Here is a 21,688-nt window from a genome sequence, read left to right as displayed (position 1 = left end):
GACAAAGTCTCATCCCAGGTGGTGGTTGGGAGTCAGCTGGAGGTGACGATGTAATCTGGGTGTGTCTCTCTGGCTCGCTGTAGTCAGGACACCTCTTAGGATTAGGCTGATGAAGGCCTGGGATCCAGGAGATGGAGGGGTGGCTGATGAAGGCCTAGGGTCCCAGGAGATGGAGGGGTGGTGGCCATGATGGTGACACTTGCTCCAGTAGCCAGTTTTTCTCCCCAAAGTCTTTCTTTAAAGACCTCAAAGGGAGTGTGGGTGGACTAGCCCCTCCCCATCAATTAGGCCTAATAACCAACAAACCAATTTTGGTTCATTTAACTTCTGGTCTCATGTTTTGTCATTTGCCAGATGTGATCTGAACACAGGCATTGAGTTCTAGCAGGAGGCCTTTTTGTTTGGACTAATTCAGTTTTTCTGTCTTGCTTTTGCATCTTTTCCCATCAACACCTGTGGTTGGGTCATTGGGATGTCTCATGAACTTTCGCTCATTCTTCACAGTGGAGCTCATAATCCCGAGCTCCTCCCACCTTTCCCAGTAGGAGGTGCTGTAGAGAATGGCGCATGAGCACGAGCTTCAGGGGTGCTTGTGTAACCCACACACCTCCTGGGTGTGGTGCTCTGTCCCGTCTATTGGCACCGAGACCACTTGGAGAGAGAGACAAAATGAGTCTGCTCTACAGCCTTACCTAAGAACCAGTTGGCTTTTAGCTCACATGGTAGAGGCTCATGCACTAAGCTCCAGAGGTCCCCGGTTTGATCCCGCCCACCGACAACCAGGGTCTGTCGGCATTACACTTGCATCTACTTCAGCAGGGGTGCTAGAGAGAAAGGTGCATTGGCTGGATCGGGCTGTTCACAGCCTCTCCCAGCAGGAGGCGCTGTAGACAACCGCACAGTACTGCTGTCTGGGGGGAAACATCACAGCTGCTCGTTGCCAGCACATGGAGTCTCCGTAGACCTTTGTCCTGGGTTTCACTGGTGTCGTCTCTTCCCTGCAGCACATGTCGAGAACGAGGAGCAGTACAGTGAATCTCTGGAGAACTTCGGCAACAACCATCTGTCTCAGAACAATCACGAGCTTTCCACCGGCTTCCTGAACCTGGCGGTCTTCACCAGAGAAGTGACCGCGCTCTTCAAGAACCTGGTAAGGAGCTGCTGCTCTCAATTCCTGCACCCTCTGTGTTTCACTGACACCACACCCCCTACACCCTCCCCCATCTTGGTGACCGGGGAGGAGACAGTGTGAACAGAGTGATCTGCGTGGGCACTTCTGGCTAAGGGACCAGGAAGCAGAGGGAGGGGTGTGATACCAGAGAGAGCGTACAGTGATTGTGGGGAGGCTGTTAGACCTGTGTCTTGGGGCAGCTCTTCTTTTGGGGACCCAGTGTAGGATGGTGGCCCTTCTGAAGTCTCCCCACCTCCGTCATGACACTGGGGTGTCTATCCTGCCACACCCCATAGCCACATCATGATGAAACATCTCCATGCGATAGCCCGAGGGATATGCTGGGTGGCTTTCCGCCACCTATAATGTCAGGGCACAGTGGCCTGGTCCCGCTTGGGACCCTCATGGATCGTACTGAAACAAGAGACGAGACCCAAGCAGGACACCGGATCCCAATTCCCAACAGGGCTTGGGGGCAGTTCCAATCCAGAAGCTGAGTCAGATCCTCTGCTGGTGTAAACTGGAGTAGCTCTGTTGAAGTCATAGAATCATAGAATATCAGGGTTGGAAGGGACCCCAGAAGGTCATCTAGTCCAACCCCCTGCTCGAAGCAGGACCAATTCCCAGTTAAATCATCCCAGCCAGGGCTTTGTCAAGCCTGACCTTAAAAACCTCTAAGGAAGGAGATTCTACCACCTCCCTAGGTAACGCATTCCAGTGTTTCACCACCCTCCTAGTGAAAAAGTTTTTCCTAATATCCAATCTAAACCTCCCCCACTGCAACTTGAGACCATTACTCCTCGTTCTGTTATCTGCTACCATTGAGAACAGTCTAGAGCCATCCTCTTTGGAACCCCCTATCAGGTAGTTGAAAGCAGCTATCAAATCCCCCCTCATTCTTCTCTTCTGCAGACTAAACAATCCCAGCTCCCTCAGCCTCTCCTCATAAGTCATGTGTTCTAGACCCCTAATAATTTTTGTTGCCCTTCGCTGGACTCTCTCCAATTTATCCACATCCTTCTTGTAGTGTGGGGCCCAAAACTGGACACAGTACTCCAGATGAGGCCTCACCAATGTCGAATAGAGGGGAACGATCACGTCCCTCGATCTGCTCGCTATGCCCCTACTTATACATCCCAAAATGCCATTGGCCTTCTTGGCAACAAGGGCACGCTGCTGACTCATATCCAGCTTCTCATCCACTGTCACTCCTAGGTCCTTTTCCGCAGAACTGCTGCCTAGCCATTCGGCCCCTAGTCTGTAGCGGTGCATTGGATTTTTCTGTCCTAAGTGCAGGACCCTGCACTTATCCTTATTGAACCTCATCAGATTTCTTTTGGCCCAATCCTCCAATTTGTCTAGGTCCCTCTGTATCCTATCCCTGCCCTCCAGCGTATCTACCACTCCTCCCAGTTTAGTATCATCCGCAAATTTGCTGAGAGTACAATCTACACCATCCTCCAGATCATTTATGAAGATATTGAACAAAACCCGCCCCAGGACCGACCCCTGGGGCACTCCACTTGACACCGGCTGCCAACTAGACATGGAGCCATTGATCACTACCCGTTGAGCCCGACAATCTAGCCAGCTTTCTACCCACCTTATAGTGCATTCATCCAGCCCATACTTCCTTAACTTGCTGACAAGAATACTGTGGGAGACAGTGTCAAAAGCTTTGCTAAAGTCAAGATACAATACATCCACTGCTTTCCCTTCGTCCACAGAACCAGTAATCTCATCATAGAAGTCGATTTAGATTAGTCAGGCATGACCTTCCCTTGGTGAATCCATGCTGGCTGTTCCTGATCACTTTCCTCTCATGCAAGTGCTTCAGGATTGATTCTTTGAGGACCTGCTCCATGATTTTTCCAGGGACTGAGGTGAGGCTTACTGGCCTGTAGTTCCCAGGATCCTCCTTCTTCCCTTTTTTAAAGATTGGCACTACATTAGCCTTTTTCCAGTCATCCGGGACTTCCCCCGTTCGGCACGAGTTTTCAAAGATAATGGCCAATGGCTCTGCAATCACAGCCACCAATTCCTTCAGCACTCTCGGATGCAACTCGTCCGGCCCCATGGACTTGTGCACGTCCAGCTTTTCTAAATAGTCCCTAACCACCTCTATCTCCACAGAGGGCTGGCCATCTCTTCCCCATTTTGTGATGCCCAGCGCAGCAGTCTGGGAGCTGACCTTGTTCGTGAAGATAGAGGCGAAAAAAGCATTGAGTACATTAGCTTTTTCCACATCCTCCGTCACTAGGTCACTAGTCAGTGTAGCTCTGTTGATTTGCACCAGCTCGGAGTCTGACCCTGTCTCTTCAGTGACCCTGAACTGGGACCATGAATCCAAATGCTTCATCAAGGCCAGTGAAAGCTGAGAATCTTTCCATTGACTTCAATGGGCTTTGGGTTAATCCCTTAAAGCGTAAATGTTGGGGGTAAGGGGATGGCGTGAACGTTCCTGAGTTCTAGGGTGTAGAGATCTCTGGGTCTCCCTCTTTGGCTCAGATCCAGGCTGCTCTAAAATCATTTTAAAAATTGGCCAGTTTTGTGTGTCTCCCGCATAGAGTCTGGATGTCCAACATCACTAAACCTGAGGGGAAACTCTCTTGTTTCTTAGCTGGTGGCAAAACCTTCTTCCTCTTGGAACCGACGGATCTCGCTGCAGGGAGTCCTGCATTCACCGGTGCCAGGTCATGCATACGACATTTAACATGAACGTGCACATACATACCGGGGTAGGGAGACCTCACACGTGCATGCTCTTCCCTTGGGGGTCTGTGTGCGCATCCTGTTGATACGGGTACTTGCCTGGGACACGAGTGTACCTTTCATGCGTACACACTGGCTCATCCTGCTGTGTGTCCAGGGGCACCAGCAGGAATGTTGAGTTCATGCAATAATGTGGAGGCAGGTCTATAGGCCCAGGGCTAAAGGCAGGTGCACACGCCGCACGGACAATACAGGAGCAGATCTCAGGCTAGCCTGCAACACGACCTTTCCAGTCTCCGAGCATTTGGGACAATAGGGCATTGTTTGGCAGTGCAAATCTCCTAATGATTTTAGCTTAAGTTGGGCCCAACACGGTACTGCTGATCCAGGGAAAGGTAATTAACCAAGTGCTTTTCTTGGCTGTTACTGTCGTTTATAAGCTTTAAAGCCTTTGTGGTCCAATTCCCTGTCAGTCTCGCATGCATCCTCTCGTGGCCTAGCTGGAGGAAAATCTCCATAACACTCCCAGCCAATTCCGGGTTCAGGAAAGATCAAGGACACCATTGATGCGGTTGCCTCGTTGCTTGCTAAATCGAGCAGTGTAGAATTTGTTGAATATCCTGTATCAGAGGCTTATCTCCTACCCTGGCTGGGACAAGGACTCGGGGTGGGAGGAGGCCGATATCTGTTTCACATCAAAAGCATCTATGATCCTTTTCAGAGTAACAGCCGTGTTAGTCTGTATTCGCAAAAAGAAAAGGAGTACTTGTGGCACCTTAGAGACTAACCAATTTATTTGAGCATGAGCTTCAGCTCACTTCATCGGATGCATACCGTGGAAACTGCCTATGATCCTGTTTGCCAAGAAGGGAATCAAAACACAGCAAGGCCTGTCAGAAGGAAGGAGCCCAAGGGAGTGGGGACAATGGATAGAATATCAACCTAACTAAAGAGGTAGGGGGTGGGGGTCTTAATGCCAAACTGCCTGAGGCCAAATTAACCTGAAATCTGGTTCCTTCAAGACCTTTCAGTCCCTGCATGGTGGAATCTGTGCTGAGAAGAGGTCGGATCCCATGATGCTTTGGACTAACAAGCCCACACCCCGAGGAAGTTGGGTCCGTGAGAAATGCGGTCAGTGGGAAGAGCCTGGCCTCTTGCCCGCGCGCCCTGGTGGAAGTCAATGGGGTTGCATTGTCATCCCAGCTCAGACAGCGTTTACCCCAGGTCTGTTAACGGGAAGCCTGAAGCAAACGCATTCAGTAGCCCCGATAGAAAATGGGGGGGAGGGGAATTGGGGGAGGAAAAGAAAGCTTCATGAAATTTTCCTCGGTTTTGGGTCAACATTTCATTTGGTTGGAAATTCTCCACCCCCTCCTTGTCCTCAGCAGAACTTAACTAAGCAGGGATCTTGGAGGAGCTGTCCTGGGAAAGGCGTAGAACTGGTTGCTCTGGTTAACGGGCTGGGGCAGAGGCGAGTCTTTCCACTTATACACACGCACTTGCATGACCTGCACTCCTCGCTGTTCCTGAGTATGCACACCCTTCAACTGTGTGAAATAGACACTCAGTGGGACCTTCTTAATTGCTCCCTTCCCCGCTCCAAGTGCTTTTCCAGGCAGGTGAATCCCTGCAGGCCAGAGAAGTGTGTGTGTGTGTGTGAGAGAGTGAGAGAGAGACAAGCGAGCATCCAGATAGCAGGGTATGAAGGTTACGTGCTGGCACCTGGATTCCCTTCAAGAGGGGAGGATGCTGCTTGCTCCTGTCGCTCCCTGGGCAATCCAAACTCAGTTGCTCACCAGGCTTCCCTGGGCCTTCCCCAGCTACATTCCCTTGTTGTGGCCCTGTGGTTGTGTCCTGCTGCTGACCCTGTTCCTCCTCTGCGCCGGGTGTGGTATAAATGCTTAGAAGTGGAGAACGTTGCCTCTAGCCCCTGTGGGAGGGGTAAGCCCCTCCCTGGCCCCCTACTGCATAACACTCGGCAGGAAGGCATGACCCCTCCGTGGTACCCTGTGCTGTCAGCCGGTGCCAGGAGGGCATTGCTCGCTCCGGCTGGCTTGAGCCAGTGCACTGAGGTGGTCCAGGCCTTCTTGGCACATGGGTCCCCCGGGGTAGACTGACTGGGCAGGTGTCAGTGCCCTGATGCCAGGAGTCCTGGTCTAATGATTTAAAATGGTTCTAATCCCATTGTGCCCAGTCACTTCACGCCCCACCCCACCCCAGAGACCTCCCCTGTGGGGAAGCACAAAGCAGGTCTGATCACGGCCCCCTCCCGCAACAGCTGGGGCTGGCTTTGGGCAAGTGCCAATTGTTTCTGCCTGTGGGGGAGGGGATGCTCTTTAAAAGTTCATCCGTTCATTCATGGGAGGGGAGAGTGTAGCGGGCGTGTGGAGGCTCGGGCGAGATCCTGCTTCTGCTGGAGCCTGTTGCAAAACTCCTCTGACAGCCGCGGAGCCGGACTGGTCCCTCGGAAAGCTGGTCGCTTGGTGAAAGCCAGGTTATGAAATTGGGATGAGCGCTTTAGAGCCCCATAGTGGGTGGATGGGGCCATAGACTCCTCCCTTGCTCTTTGCAACGCAGCCCTGCCAGTGGCCCTCAATCCTGATCCCGAGCCCTGGGCACCCCCCCGCCCCCCGACCCACACAGCTCTGGCCATGCCCTCACTCCCGACCCACAGCCCCCCTGCTATTCTAGCCCCTGGGCTTCCTCCCCCAACCCACATAAGTCTGGCCATGCCCCTCATTCCTGACCCGCAGCCCCCCTGCTATTGTAGCCCCTGGGCTTCCCTCCTCACCCCGACCCACACAGCTCTGGCCATACCCCTCGCTCTTGACTCTCAGCCCCCCATTCCAGGCCAGAGTCAAGTGTTTGGGGAGGGGTGAGTTGAGCCAGTGGAGCAGATTAAAGAGAAAAGTGCTGAAATAGGGTCATGGGGACCTTCCAGAAAAGCTGGACTATTCCTGGGCTCCAATCCAGGCCTGAGCCTGGGTGAGTGGGGTGGCAACCTGCAGCCATCCCAGCAGGTGTGTTCAGAGTTGCCCCCTGCCTCTGCGTGCTGCAGTCAGCCCCCCGGAGCCCAATGCTTTCAGGCTGCGTTCTGTGTGTGGGTCGCAGCTCTGGTCCCCGGCTGCATTCCTTGACCTGGCTGGGCGTGTGCAGGCTTGTAACTTTCAGCAGTAAATCGTGTTTTCTCAGTGCAATGTATCCCGCTCCTTTCTCGATTCCTGGCAGTGTTTATGCCACCTCCACCCCTGGTCTCCCTGTAGTATTTCCTCTTCCCCGTTTTGCCTTGGAAAGCGACACAGATTCCATGGACTCAGTGAGCCAAGGCCTCTGGGTTTGCTTTAACTTTCTTTTTCTGCCAGTGTTTCTGCTTTCCCTCTCCCCCCATCCAAACCTTGGCCAATAGTTCCCCTCTCCTCCACGCTTCCCCGCCCCGAATACCACTTCGTAATGAGGCGTGGTGGTTTAGTGGTTAGAGTAGGCAGGAATTGGGTGTCAGGACACCCGGGTTCCATTCCCATCTCTGAGAGGGAGAGTGACTGATATCATAGTTACAGTGTGGGATGGCTACTCGAGGGACCATTTCCCAGTTCCGCTGCTGGCTCTCTACAAACGTTCTCAAGTTGTGTTGGCTTTCTGTGCCTCAGTTCCCTCCCCCCCCCCCAACAAACAAACATTTGTCTGGTTTCACAGTACTAGCCATGTTAGTCTGTATCCGCAAAAAAAAAAAAAAGGACGACTTGTGGCACCTTAGAAACTAGCAAATTTATTTGAGCATAAGCTTTCCTGAGCTACAGCTCACTTCATTGGATGCAACATTTGTCTGTCTCCCCGGGGGTTGTGAGGGTTAATTAGCATTTGTAAAGTGCTAAATGTCAAAGGGGGGGGGAGATCAGTGGTGGCTATCTGAGAGGCGGGGGGGAAATCAGTGGTGCTATCCCAATAGGCCGGCATCACGTGTGACTCTTCAGTGAGGGTGCAAAAGGCACAGGCATTGGCATTAGGGCTGTGGGTAAGAACCCCCTCAGTCGTGGATCAGGCCCCGTTGTGCTAGGTGCTGTACAAACAGACGGTTCTGGTCCCAAAGATCTTAAAATCCCGGTTGTGTGAGCATCTCATAAACACTCAAGAGTTTATCCTCCCCCGAGGAAGTAGGGCAGGATTGCGATCCCTGTTTTACAGATGGGGAACTGAGGCACAGAGCGTTCCAATGGCTTGGCCAAGATCACACACAGTCTGGGGACCAAGGAATTCACCCCAGATCTCCTGAGTCCAGGGCTCTAACCACTAGGCCATCCTCCCTCTGCAGCTGAGCCTCCTGGCTTGCAGTCAAAACGCAACATCAAGTGCGGAATGGTTGATGGCCTTTTGCGCCTGCCCCCCATCTCTGAGCTTCTGGAGGTTGCTGTCCTAACCCTCCCGTTTCCCCACCTGCACCCCTGGAAAACACCCCATGTGGGATCAGAGCTGTGGTTTCATGTTCCAACATGGATGTCCCCCCAGTCACATGAGAGATGCCGGTGAAGGATTCACAGGAACCCCAGTGATGGTTTGAAACTGCCCCTATTCCCCCTCCTGTCCCCCGAAACTCTTCTGGCTGCAGGGAGCTGGTGTCCCACTGGAAGCCTGTTCGGAGGGACGTTCCAGGTTCCTTCCGATGCTGGGAAGAGGCTTGTGTAGCAGTGTTGGCAGCTTCTCGCGCTCTCTGCCGCAGCGTTTAATTTTGTGCCGCTCTCCTCCCCTGGAGAACTGCTTTGATCGTTGCCTTCGGGGTGGCATGGGGGTGGGAGGGGTGCTTGGACTAACCTCCCACTGACGTGGTTTGTGGTAACAGCCCCACATCAGACATCTTGCAGCCATCCCCAGCTAACCAGCTGCATCTGGCACAAAGTGGGCCCTTCCCCCTCATCTTAACGGTTAAATCCATGCCAGCTCTCCCAGGTGGCCAGAACCTGCCTGGCTCCCTGGCTCTTAATACTTAGCAGGGATGGGACTTGCCTGACCTCTTTGATCCCGAAGGTGCAGGGTGCAGTGTACCCTGCCTGTGTCCAGTCCTGGGAGGAGGAGAAGAGGGCTGTTACGCTGTGGTCTGGTAGGGATGGTACTGGTTTCAGATTTGGGAGACCTGGCTCTGCCACTGACCTGCTGTGTGCTCTTGGGCAAGCCCCTTTGTTGCTCTGTGCCTCAGTTTCCCCACCTGCTCTTTTGTCTGACTGTTTAGATTGTGAGCAATTTGGGAAGGGACCGTCTGTTTTTCACTAAGTGTCTGTGCAGTACACAGCATAACAATGCCCTGATCTTCATAATGCCGAGAGGCCCCGATTGTAATACAAAGATTTCCTTTAAACCCACCACTGCGGTGATGCCTCCAAAACACTGGTCTAAGGTCAGGCCGCTGGTGTGCTGTGAGGTAATCTGATGGTAATCCTCTTGCTGTTAGCCGGTGTTACTTCCTTGTCTGGCTGCCGTACTCCTCTGTTGTCTCTCCTGTTAGACCTGGCTGGTAAGCTCTTCAGGGCGGAGACCTTCTTTTCAATATATGTGTTTGGCATTGCTCTAATCTCTCATTGTGGCCTTCAATCACTGCTATGATACAACGAATGAATAGCCCAGAGCGATATTTTCTATTGTTAGTTGCAGTGTTCAGATGGCCTATGGAACAACCTGCCACAGGAAAGTTGTGCAGCCAAAGCCTCGTGGCTATGCTTTTTAAATACAGCCCACATACTGTCTCAACAAGAGGATGTCATTCCCCAGATTGACATGAAGGGAGCATCGTGCAGTGGGTCCACTAGTCTCCAGCTCCAGATTCGCCAAGGGACATTTGCACTCCAGGACCCATCAGCAGGGGCGGTTCCTCTGTAGTCAGTCGCACGCACCAACAGGCCCCTACCTAGCTTGAGTACCAGTTTTGTCTCCCTTGCTTACCAGGGGTCGCACCCTGCCTGGAACACACTCCAGCACCTGGGGGCACCTATTGGCTAAATAAGGTACTGCTGGTAAACCAATTGTCCTATGGGTGCAGTGGCTGGGCAGCCGGTGCTGTTAAGGGCTGAGGGGCCTGCACCAGCCGCTTTGTAACCAGTCCTTGTTTTGCTGGATTTTCCAGGTGCAGAATCTGAACAACATCGTCTCCTTCCCCATGGAGAGCCTGCTAAAGGGGCAGCTGAAAGATGGCCGGCTGGTAAGATCCCACTCAGGTGGTGGGCACTTGATGTGTGGAGGTGCAAGATGGCAGGGGAGAACCCAGGAAGGAAGGCTGCCATTTAATGTTGCTGTGTCCTTGTCTGGGGTTGGCTCAGGATATGGACCCTGGACTTCAGGAAAGCAGACTTCGACTCCCTCAGGGAACGGATGGGTAGGATCCCCTGGGGGACTAACATGAAGGGGAAAGGAGTCCAGGAGAGCTGGCTGTATTTCAAGGAATCCCTGTTGAGGTTACAGGGACAAACCATCCCGATGTGTCGAAAGAATAGTAAGTATGGCAGGCGACCAGCTTGGCTTAACGGTGAAATCCTAGCAGATCTTAAGCATAAAAAAGAAGCTTACAAGAAGTGGAAGGCTGGACATATGACCAGGGAAGAGTATAAAAATATTGCTCGGGCATGTAGGAATGAAATTAGGAGGGCCAAATCGCACCCGCAGCTGCAGCTAGCGAGAGATGTTAAGAGTAACAAGAAGGGTTTCTTCAGGTATGTTGGCAACAAGAAGAAAGCCAAGGAAAGTGTGGGCCCCTTAATGAATGAGGGAGGCAACCTAGTGACGGAGGATGTGGAAAAAGCTAATGTACTCAATGCTTTTTTTGCCTCTGTCTTCACGAACAAGGTCAGCTCCCAGACTGCTGTGCTGGGCATCACAACATGGGGAATAGATGGCCAGCCCTCTGTGGAGATAGAGGTGGTTAGGGACTATTTAGAAAAACTGAACGTGCACAAGTCCATGGGGCCGGATGAGTTGCATCCGAGAGTGCTAAAGGAACTGGCGGCTGTGATTGCAGTCATTGGCCATTATCTTTGAAAACTCGTGGTGAACGGGGGAAGTCCCGGATGACTGGAAAAAGGCTAATGTAGTGCCAATCTTTAAAAAAGGGAAGAAGGAGGATCCTGGGAACTACAGGCCAGTAAGCCTCACTTCAGTCCCTGGAAAAATCATGGAGCAGGTCCTCAAAGAATCAATCCTGAAGCACTTACATGAGAGGAAAGTGATCAGGAACAGTCAGCATGGATTCACCAAGGGAAGGTTATGCCAGACTAATCTAATCGCCTTCTATGATGAGATTACTGGTTCTGTGGATGAAGGGAAAGCAGTGGATGTATTGTTTCTTGACTTTAGCAAAGCTTTTGACACGGTCTCCCACAGTATTCTTGTCAGCAAGTTAAGGAAGTATGGGCTGGATGAATGCACTATAAGGTGGGTAGAAAGTTGGCTAGATTGTCGGGCTCAACGGGTAGTGATCAATGGCTCCATGTCTAGTTGGCAGCCGGTGTCAAGTGGAGTGCCCCAGGGGTCGGTCCTGGGGCGGGTTTTGTTCAATATCTTCATAAATGATCTGGAGGATGGTGTGGATTGCACTCTCAGCAAATTTGCGGATGATACTAAACTGGGAGGAGTGGTAGATACGCTGGAGGGCAGGGATAGGATACAGAGGGACCTAGACAAATTGGAGGATTGGGCCAAAAGAAATCTGATAAGGTTCAATAAGGATAAGTGCAGGGTCCTGCACTTAGGATGGAAGAACCCAATGCACAGCTACAGACTAGGGACCGAATGGCTCAGCAGGAGTTCTGTGGAAAAGGACCTAGGGGTGACAGTGGACGAGAAGCTGGATATGAGCCAGCAGTGTGCCCTTGTTGCCAAGAAGGCCAATGGCATTTTGGGATGTATAAGTAGGGGCATAGCGAGCAGATCGAGGGACGTGATCGTCCCCCTCTATTCGACATTGGTGAGGCCTCATCTGGAGTACTGTGTCCAGTTTTGGGCCCCACGCTACAAGAAGGATGTGGATAAATTGGAGAGAGTCCAGCAAAGGGCAACAAAAATGATTAGGGGTCTGGAACACATGAGTTATGAGGAGAGGCTGAGGGAACTGGGATTGTTTAGTCTGCAGAAGAGAAGAATGAGTGGGGATTTGATAGCTGCTTTCAACTACCTGAGAGGTAGTTCCAGAGAGGATGGTTCTAGACTATTCTCAGTGGTGGAAGAGGACAGGACAAGGAGTAATGGTCTCAAGTTGCAGTGGGGGAGGTTTAGGTTGGCTATTAGGAAAAACTTTTTCACTAGGAGGGTGGTGAAACACTGGAATGCGTTGCCTAGGGAGGTGGTGGAATCTCCTTCCTTAGAAGTTTTTAAGGTCAGGCTTGACAAAGCCCTGGCTGGGATGATTTAATTGGGTATTGGTCCTGCTTTTGAGCAGGGGGTTGGACTAGATGACCTCCTGAGGTCCCTTCCAACCCTGATATTCTATGATTCTTGTGTGTCCAACTCCTTGCCAGGAGTGGGTCCTTCCACCTATGGTAGATGGCTCCCCTGTGTTTCCTCCTTGATTGATTGCAGTACCTCTGTGAGGCTCTGCAATGGCTCATGCTCATACCCACTGCGTTCGGGCAGCCTCCTGAGACCCGCGGGAGACGGGCTCCCCTCCTGAGGATCTCGGAAGGTGCCCTGCTACAGATCTCGGGAGTCAGGAAGGGAAAGCCCTGACCTTCCTTAGCTCCCTGTTCCTGTTACAACACACTGTGTAGACATCTGCTGGGGTGGGGACATGGACAGTTCAGAGTTGCTCCCTGGGGGTGTTGAGCACCCCAGGATCTGAGGTTGGGAGATGCCTTGGCTATTGTTGCTTATTCATTGCCAAAGGCTTTTATGGACTGCTCAGAGCAGCCCTCCACACTGGAGTGCCCTGCCTTCCCCCTACCAAAGGAGCAGGGTTCCCATCACAGCCAAAGCACTTTCCTTCCGCACCTTGATCACAGCAAGGAGACAGAGCTGCCTAGCAAGTCACACAGCCCTCCGGCCACAGCCAGCCCTGCAGCAGGGCCCGCAGTGACCAGACCAAAGAGGATCTCCTGGGAGTTGCGTTAGTAATATTCTTGTGTGGCTTATAAGTGCCCGGAGGTCCCAGCTGAGAGCTGGGACCGTTGTGCTGGGAGCTGCACAGACACGGGGTGAGAGACCGGCTCTGCCTCAGAGAGCCGATGGGGTAACTAGAGCAGCCTGGTCTCTGTTTTGGTCGGGGAAGCTGAAGCACGGAGCAATCAAAAGGTGGCCAAGGTCATACAGGGAGCCTGTGGCAGAGGTAGGGATTGGACCCAAGTCCAGGGCCACCCCCAAGAGATGATCCTTCCCCCCAAAGCAACCTCTTAACTCTGCTTTGGGCCAGACTCGACCAGCAGCAAAGTTTGTCTCTTCTCCTGTAAGGGCCTCTCCCCGGCTGGCAGGTGTTACGGGGCTAAAGCCTGTGAGGGGCTGTTACTCTCTCCAGTTCCAGCTCCTAGCAGGCCCCAGTCTGCTAATACCTGGGGAACACGAGACATGTCTTCCTGTGCCCTGGGAACCTGTCACCCTGTGCCTGTCATGAGGGGATCCTGGAGGCCAGTCCTGCACCGGCGTTCTCTGGAGGGCAGCTCAGAGCTGTGGCTGAAGCAGCTGCAGCCCTCGGGCATGTTGCGAATGTCCCCCGGGGTTGGGCAGATCTGGGTGCCGCCATGTCTAGTGTCTTGCACACCTGGCTCAAGCGGGGTGGTCTGGGTGTGCACAGCCTTCTCCCCGGGGGTGCAGGGTTAGGGGGTTCAGGGAGGGGCCTAGGGGAAGAAATAAGGCTGGCAAAATGGTCACCACAACTCCCTCCCCCATCCCTGGCTCTCTGGTCCCATCTCCTTGGCGCCTCCCGAGCTGCGCCCTGAGAGAGCCTGCCAAACGGGTCCCTCTGGACTGGGGACTCTGGCTCTTGTGTCTCCTGTAGCGTGAAAAGCTGGTTGTCCCTCAACAAACCACTTCTCCCCCGACCCACCACGTTTTCCCATCCATCCCTGCCTTTGCCTTCCGCTGCTGGCTAGAACTGGCCCTAAGAGCTGAGACTCACGTGGGTCTTTCTGCAGGTTCCGCCTCTGCCTTGTGATCTGATTAAAGCGTCTCCCTTCACATAGCAGGGCTTGTGATGTGGCACCGGGAAGCAGATGTGCCCTTCGGGGTGACCCGGTCTGTACCTGGTGGTGGGGTGGGGCTGAGGACCCAACAATCTTCTTCCTCCCCATCCCTTGGGGTAGGGGACTAAGAATACCAGGCAGTCTCTTCTGCCACCTGATCGGTGGGGGGTGTTGAGCAGGGGGACTGTCCCTTCCTCTGTCCCCCCGACCTGACTCCGGTGGGGGTGGAGTGGCCTCGGGGCTGCAGCGCTGCTGGGTCATGCTTCCACATCTGTGCTCTGCTAGAGTCAGAAGTGTGTGGGGAGCCCAGGACCACAGTGGTGGTGGGGACAGCAGGCCGGGATGGAGGTGAATGGATGGGACTGTGTGTGATGTTGCACTCCATATGCTTTATAAAAATATGTGTTTAAGTGTGAATATGATGTAACTGGAATATGCTTTATGTGAAGGGTCTCACAGTAGTCTCAGAGACCCCCTTGGGACTGTCCCCTGACATGCTGAATTTACCTCTGAACCCGTTTTCCCTGCCAGCTTGGGACTCCAGAACCCTGCCTTGTTGAGCCAGACACTCTAGCCTGCTGCAACACACACCCAGGTCTGGTCCACATGCCCCAAAGCTTCAGAGTTTAACCAAAAACTGCTCAGCAGGTCACCTATCTCCAGCACCCAGACACCCAGCTCCCAGTGGGGTCCAAACCCCAAATAAATCCGTTTTGCTCTGTATAGAGTGTATACAGGGTAAACCCATAAATTGTCTGCCCTCTATAACACTGATAGAAAGAGATGCACAGCTATTTGCGCCCCCAGGTATTAGTCACTTACTCTGGGTTTATTAATAAACAAAAGTGATATTTTATTAAGTATAAAAGTAGGATTGAAATGGTTTCAAGTAATAACAGACGGAACAAAGTAAGTTACCAAGTAAAATAAAACAAAACATGCAAGTTTAAGCTTAATACATTAAGAAACTGATTACAGGTAAATTTCACCCTCAGAGCTGTTCCAATAAGTTTATTTCACAGACTAGACTCCTTCCTAGTCTGGGCCCAATCCTTTCCCTTGGTACAGTTCTTATTAGTTCCAGCAGGCATCTTAGGTGAAAAGCAGGGGCTTTCTCATGACTGGGACCCCCTTTGTTCTGTTCCACCCCCTTTTATATCTTTGGCACAAGGCAGGAATCTTTTGTCTCTCTGGGTTTCCACCCCTCCTTCTGAATGGAAAAGCATCAGGTTTAAGATGGATTCCAGTATCCTGTGACATGGTCACGTGTCCTGTGATACCCCCTCCATTCTTCCAGGGCTGGCCCGCAGGTACACAGGAAGGCCTGCAGGTAAATAAATCATTTCAAACCAATTGCTCTAGTCAATGGGAGCCATCAAGATTCTAAACCAACATTAATGGCCCACGCTTTGCATAATTACAGTAGGACCTCACAGTTATGCTACTTATTCCTAGTTTCAGGTACAAGAATGATACATTCATACAAATAGGATGACCACACTCGGTAGATTATAAGCTTTGTAATGATACCTTACAACAGACCTTTTGCATAAAGCATATTCCGGTTACATCATAGTCACGCTTATAAACATATTTTTATAAAGCATCTGGAGTGCAACATCACACTGTGTATAGAGCCTAACCCAAGAATAGCAAAGGATGCGCAGTGCTGTCCAGCCCTGTTCTGCATTGGCAGGAGGGGGAGATAGGCCTGCTCTGTGCCCGCCTGCCCTTTTCCTTGCCAAGTAGGATTGGTCCCTGACTTTCCTGCGGCGCTGCCCTCGCTAATTGCTGCTCCCTCTGTGTTGCAGGATTACAAGAAGCAGATTGAGAAGGCCTGGAAGGATTATGAGACCAAAGTGTAAGTAGTCGCGTTGCCTCTGGCAGGAACAGGCTGATCCTCCTCCTCTAAACAAAGGGGTTTTGTGTGGGGGCTGCAGCTTGGGAGGTGGCCGGATCCTGTCAGCAAACGAGGTCACCGGCTGTAAATTGCAGGCTCCCAACTGGCCAGGCTCCAGCGTAAGTCCCTGGTTAATGCCATCTGGGTGTTGAGCACTAAAAGGAGATTGGGGCAGGAGAGCTGGCTTGGGGGAATCTCCTGGCTCCTCCAGCCCCTCCTAGCAGGAGGCGCTGTAGAGAATGATCCTGCATCTTGGCGGGGGTTAGACTAGATGACCCTTGCTGTCCCTTCTAACCCCGTGGTTCTATGATGGGGCTGTATGGACCAGTGCAGGAGAGTTAGCTGAGGGGGAAGCTCAGAGTTTTGCCTCTCTCAGTGGGTGCCTCTCCCAGTTGGGTCTTGCCAACAAGAACTTGGGAGTAATCCAAGAGCACAGGAGGTTGGTTCGGTCTTGACTCTTGCCTCTGGCTGTCCTGTCTCCGCAGAGCAAAGATCGAAAAGGAGAAGGAGCGAGCCCGGATAGCGGGCGTCATCCAGGCGGAGCCGTCGCCAGCGGAAATCGCCGAGGAGACACACAAGGAGCGCCGGATGTTCCAGCTTCAGATGTGCGAGGTGATGGGCCTTTCCGTGCTGGAGAACGGAGCTGGGGAGGGCAGTAGGGCCTGGAGCAGCCGTGGGTGCTTTTATCCGGTGAAGCTGGGGGTTCTGAGGCTCTCTATGCTCCTGTGGTTCCCATGGTATCTGATCCCTTCACGCACAGTACGTCACTGCCTTGTCAGGACGGGAAGGATCAGTTAGGATGGGGAGTTGAGGTGCGCAGAGACTTGCCCGCAGTCTCACTCAGGGAGTCTGTGGCAGGGCCAGGAATTGAACTCAGCCCTCCTAATCCCAGTCCACTGCCTTAACCACTGGGCCATCCTTCCTTAGCTCTAGCCAGGGCACTTTCTGGTGGAAGAACCCAGTGATCTGTAGAAAAAAATCAAAGCGGACGAAGGAGTAAATCGGCCGTCGGTTACCCTACCCAGCAGCCATCGTTGCTTGGATACTTCAGGGATGGGTGCTGGAGAAATATGCCAAGGGATCAACTCCTGCATGTCAGGGTGTGTGGGGCAAGGAGGGCTTAGGGCCATGTCTCTCTTAGAACCGGGATATGCTCCTTGTCTGCATTCCTCTGCAACAGCCGCTCCACCCCCCTGCGCCCTGCTAGCCCGCACCTCTCAACCTGCCTCCTGTCTGCCAGCCTTGCTAGGCCTTGTGCCTGCCCTGCCTTGCCTGGATCCAGGCCACTGGCTAAAATTCGTGTCCCTCCCCTGGTTCCCAGCCATGGGGACCTGGTAGCAGGGAGTGCTAGGAAAACAGGCCGAGGGCATGAATGGGCAGGTTCCCATCTCTTCCCTCCTCCCAACCATCATCCCTGCTGCTGGGGGCTCCTTCTCCCCCACCTCCACCCCCTTGGCCTAAGTGCTGGAGCGCCCCATCCTGGCCATGGGTTAGGGAGCCCCTTGAGCCCAGTCCCCTGGGCCCTGGCCTGCCCTTCACAGTGCAAGGTGGGTACAGCCCAGCTGTGGGCAATATCCCAATCTCTCTGACACTCAAAACTCCCTCCTGCTGCTTGGGGCGCCCCTCCACCCCCAGTGGTCTCCAGCCAGTGCTAGGAATCTGCCTTGACCTGACTCTCTAACACCTTTAGATCTGGCGTGTGTCTCGAAGCTTAGTGCCAGCCCCATTTCGCTCTGGGTGCGGAGGGCCACCTCTGCTTGAGTTGCTACCATTGTCTTTCCCTTGCAAAGCCCATGGCAAGCTGAGTTGCTTCCCGTTCACTTTGTCCCACAGCAGGGACTGTTTGCAAGAAAGAAAAAAAAAATCTCATTGGGGCCAGACCCTCCCCAGAACTCAGGGCCAGGTGTTTGACTGGGGATCTTTGCGCTTCTCTCTGGGAAGATGTGCCGCGCACCAATAGCCACATGGCTGCGTCCCAGCTGTTCCTACGACTGCGCACGGTATCTGCAAAGCTGGAGTTAGTGCTGCTAACGACTAGCTCAGCATCTCAGGAGCTGCTTGCACGGCCCGGGGCCAAGTTTGTGCTCAAGCTTGTGAAGCCTGCACAAATGCAATTGTGTGCTATTTTTGGGGGGCATGTGTGGATCTGTCGTTTTGCAGGTCCTGGCCAGTCTGTGAGGAAAAGCCAGAAATCGGGTGAGAGCAAGAGATTCCTGCTCCAGGGGGGTGGAAGAGCCAGGGGAAATCCCAGGAGTGATTTACCAAGAGGGGAGGATTTCAGCTTTGTGCAATAACACTTTGCATGTCTGCATTGCCGTTCATTGGCGTTGGAAGCAAATGTTAGTGAGTCAAGCCTCAAACCGGCCCTGCCAGCTTGGCAATCATGATTATCCCAGTCTAACAGGTGAGCAAACCAGGTTACGCACCCGGTAAGCGGTGGAACCCAGGATTCCTGCTGCCTACTCCCCTGCTTTAACTACTAGTCAGTATTGCCCTCCTGGAAACAAGAAAGGAACCCAGGAGTCCTGACTTCCTAATCCCTGCTCCAACCACTAGAGCCACACCCCTCCTAGATCTGGGAACAGCACACAGGAGTCCCTATCCACGAGACAACATCCTCACAGAGGACAGGTCTGAAGAAAAGTGCACCTTGGGGAATGGTCCATGGTTAGTGTTTGCACCTGGAGCGGGTCTCCAACGAGCTTCAGCTGCCATAGCCAGAACTGAGTGTCAGGCTGTGGCTGCGGAGTGGGCCGCCCATGTGGCCAGATCCTGGCAGGGCTGGAGAGTGGAGGGGAGGATCTTGCAAGCTGCTGATGGGGCTCAGGGGAAAGTGAAAGAGCCATGGAGCGGTGGCAGCTTGCATTCCTTGTTGTGGTTTTGGGCTACGTGGAGGGCTGGAGCTCTGGGGGGTGAGCCAGGGACTGAGTCATCCCTTTGAATAGCTTCACTGTTAAATAAATAACAGCACATGGAAACACTCAGTGTTCGCAGTGCAGCCGCAGGGAGGGGCTTTGTTCCAGGGGCTGCAGTGGAAAAAGAGAGAAGATGCATGCACGGGATCTCACAGCCGACCCCCCCACCCCCGCGCCCCGCCCGGTGCGGTGCTACCCCGTGTACCTGCTGTGCTACATTAGGGCTATTTGATTTCACCCTCGGCTCAGTGCTCAGTTCTATCCCTGGGCGGGTTTAGGACCTGTTCCCCTCAGTCTATCTCATACCCTTGGGAGTACCAAAACCAAGGAATCTCCGCTCCTGGTTAGCTGTACAGGGTCTGACACGTAGCCGGGCAGTCCCCATTCCAGTCTGAACCTGTATGTGGCTTTTCTGGCCAGTATTTTATAAGTCCTCCGTGGCCAAATGTTCCGGTGTTGGCACCCAGTTTGCTTGGGGGATGGATTGAGAGCGTGGGGCCAGGACCCATGGAACCCGCGCCTCCCTACCCCCGCACCAGCAGCATGCATTGCAAGTGCTGGCAGTTCCGAGTCATGCACCTCCAGCCACGGCCTGTTCTTCCTTTGGGAGGTGTCACGGTCTGGGGACAAGGAGGGGAAAATGGCACATGCCCATGACTGCATTCCCCCCCTCCCTCCCCCCCCGCACCGTCTTTGGGGTCTGTCTGGGGAGTGATCAGCTCCAGACCACCTGGTGATTGCTGACCCGCTGTTTGTGACCAGGGCATGCTCTGACAGCAGCTGCTGCATCCCCAGGCTCCTGCTTTCATCAAAGAATTCATTTAACCTCACAAGGCAGGGAAGTATAATTTCTGCTTTGTGGAGGGGGAAACTGAGACACAGAGAGGTGAAGTGATTTGCCCAAGGTCTCCCAGGGAGTTGGTGGCAGAGCCAAAAATAGACACCCCAACTCCCCCCAGGAGTCCTGCCTCCTCTTGCTCTAATCACTAGACACACCACTCCCTTCTCAGAGCCAGAAAGAGAATCCAGGAGTCCCAATCTTCTCCTCTGACCACTCGACAGCAGTACCGCCCATTAAAGCTATATTCCCTCTTTATCTCTCGTTCACCCCCACCCTACCTCGAACAAAGGCTCTCTATAGCTCTGCTTTGGCCCATTACACCAATCCTCCATGCCCCCTTTTCTGGGCTCACGACACATTTCTCCAGCTGTGATCCTGGCAAGGACGGAGAAATAAAAATCTCCCCGTCCTTGCCCGACTGTAACGCTCTACTCTGCCACCGTCTTGGAGATGGTATAAAAAGAGAATCCAGCTCATCACACAACCCTTTCCCCCTGGCCTCCTCATGCTCCTTGCCTCCAAAATACATGGACACAGGAGCTTCCTAATGAGAGCCACCTTAACCCCTTCGCTGCTGCCTCGTCTTCCAGGGGCATGAACCGAACCAAGCCCAACGCCGGCTTTGCCGTTGCAACACTGTGCTACTTAGAAAAAGGCCAATGAACCCAAGAGCTCTGCTGGATTCTAAAAAGGATTGAACATTTATATGGACAATGAGACCACCCAGAGTGTGATGAGGATTTAAATCCTCATGCTTCAGGGCATAGGCCATCTTCTAACTAATCAGGGTCAGGAAGAAACCCACCTTGGGGGGCAGGTTATTCATGATCTACAGGGTTTCTTGCTCCTCCTTCTGATGCTGCTGGTCACTGCTGGAGACAGGATATTGGGTTAAATGGACCCCAGTTTGATCCACTGTGGCCATTTCTATGAGAAAATAAAATTGGAGTGGAAGAAATTCATCATCAGCCCAATGCTAAGAGCCACTGACAGCTGCGTTAGCTGAAAATGGGATTATGCCCCTTTTACATGAAGAAGACCTAAAAGTTCTTGGGTTTTTTTCCTCTCTCTCTGGATGACTGAAGAACTATTAGGTTAATGCCACTGTAGCTACTATATAAGTAAAACCTGATTAATTGAAAGGAGGAATAATATTTTTATGTGGACTGTTTGTTTTAAAATTGTATTGTTTTTGGTTAACATAGTATTTAACTCAAAACTTAACAAACACTTGCGAGAAAAACGCTCTTTGTTAAAATCCCACAGACCCAATCCTTGACCTTTGGGTGCTGAGAGCGCTCCCAATCCACATCTTTGGGTTTTCCAAGGGAAGGAAAGCCCAACAGCCTTCAGAGACCTAGGTTATCGCTTGACCTGCTAAAATTGAGTTACATGTGTCAGTGCTGAACAAGGAAAAGTCATGGTGTTTAGGCTGGGCTTCTCGAGCCCGTGTTCGTGAAACACAACTACTTTTTGTAGCTGAGACCAAGCTTTAGAGGCAGCTCTGGTGGATCTTGAACTGATGTGCAAAATGACTGGGGATCGCTTTCGCTGTGCGTGACACCACTCATCTGGCTGGGCAAAGCCTAGTTTAACTGGCCACTTTTTCACCTGGCTCTCAGAGGGTTTCAGCTGGAGATGGGACCCAGTGGCGTAGCTAGGGGAGAGCGGGGGCAGCGGCCGCTCCCCCACCGAGCACAAGTGGCGTCTTGTGAATGTCTTGGCCCCTCTTAAATTTTCCCCTGTTGAGGGAACAGGGGGCGCGAGCCCCAAAAAAGGCACTACCCGCTGCAGCACTTTTACTCCCCCGGCGGCGGGACCTTCAGTGCGGCTGCAGACACCCGGCGCGAGTGAGGCCGGCCGCCGGCCCACCGCCGGGGGAGTAAAAGTGCCGCAGCGGGTGCACCTCTTCTTTGGATCGCTCCCCCTGTTCCCTCCACCTGGCTACGCAGCTGATGGGACCTGAACCAAAACGCTCTGGACTCGGGGGTCAGTTCACACCCA

The 21,688-nt window shown here is 52.9% G+C and overlaps 1 protein-coding gene across 1 annotated transcript in view; it reads left to right on the top strand.

The window, feature by feature from the left end:
• Window positions 1-21,688, top strand: part of ASAP3 (ArfGAP with SH3 domain, ankyrin repeat and PH domain 3) — a 70,943-nt gene that overhangs the window by 22,710 nt on the left and 26,545 nt on the right. Inside the window, exons 3-6 of the mRNA XM_077837836.1 lie at window positions 1,005-1,150; window positions 9,993-10,067; window positions 15,840-15,889; window positions 16,414-16,540. Of these exons, the coding sequence (XP_077693962.1) occupies window positions 1,005-1,150; window positions 9,993-10,067; window positions 15,840-15,889; window positions 16,414-16,540 (398 nt within the window). The remainder of the gene's footprint in view (window positions 1-1,004; window positions 1,151-9,992; window positions 10,068-15,839; window positions 15,890-16,413; window positions 16,541-21,688) is intronic.

This window comes from Eretmochelys imbricata, chromosome 19, assembly GCF_965152235.1.
Source record: "Eretmochelys imbricata isolate rEreImb1 chromosome 19, rEreImb1.hap1, whole genome shotgun sequence".
In the NCBI taxonomy this organism is placed as follows: Eukaryota; Metazoa; Chordata; order Testudines; family Cheloniidae; genus Eretmochelys; species Eretmochelys imbricata.
This window is presented reverse-complemented; position numbering and strand designations above follow the sequence as displayed.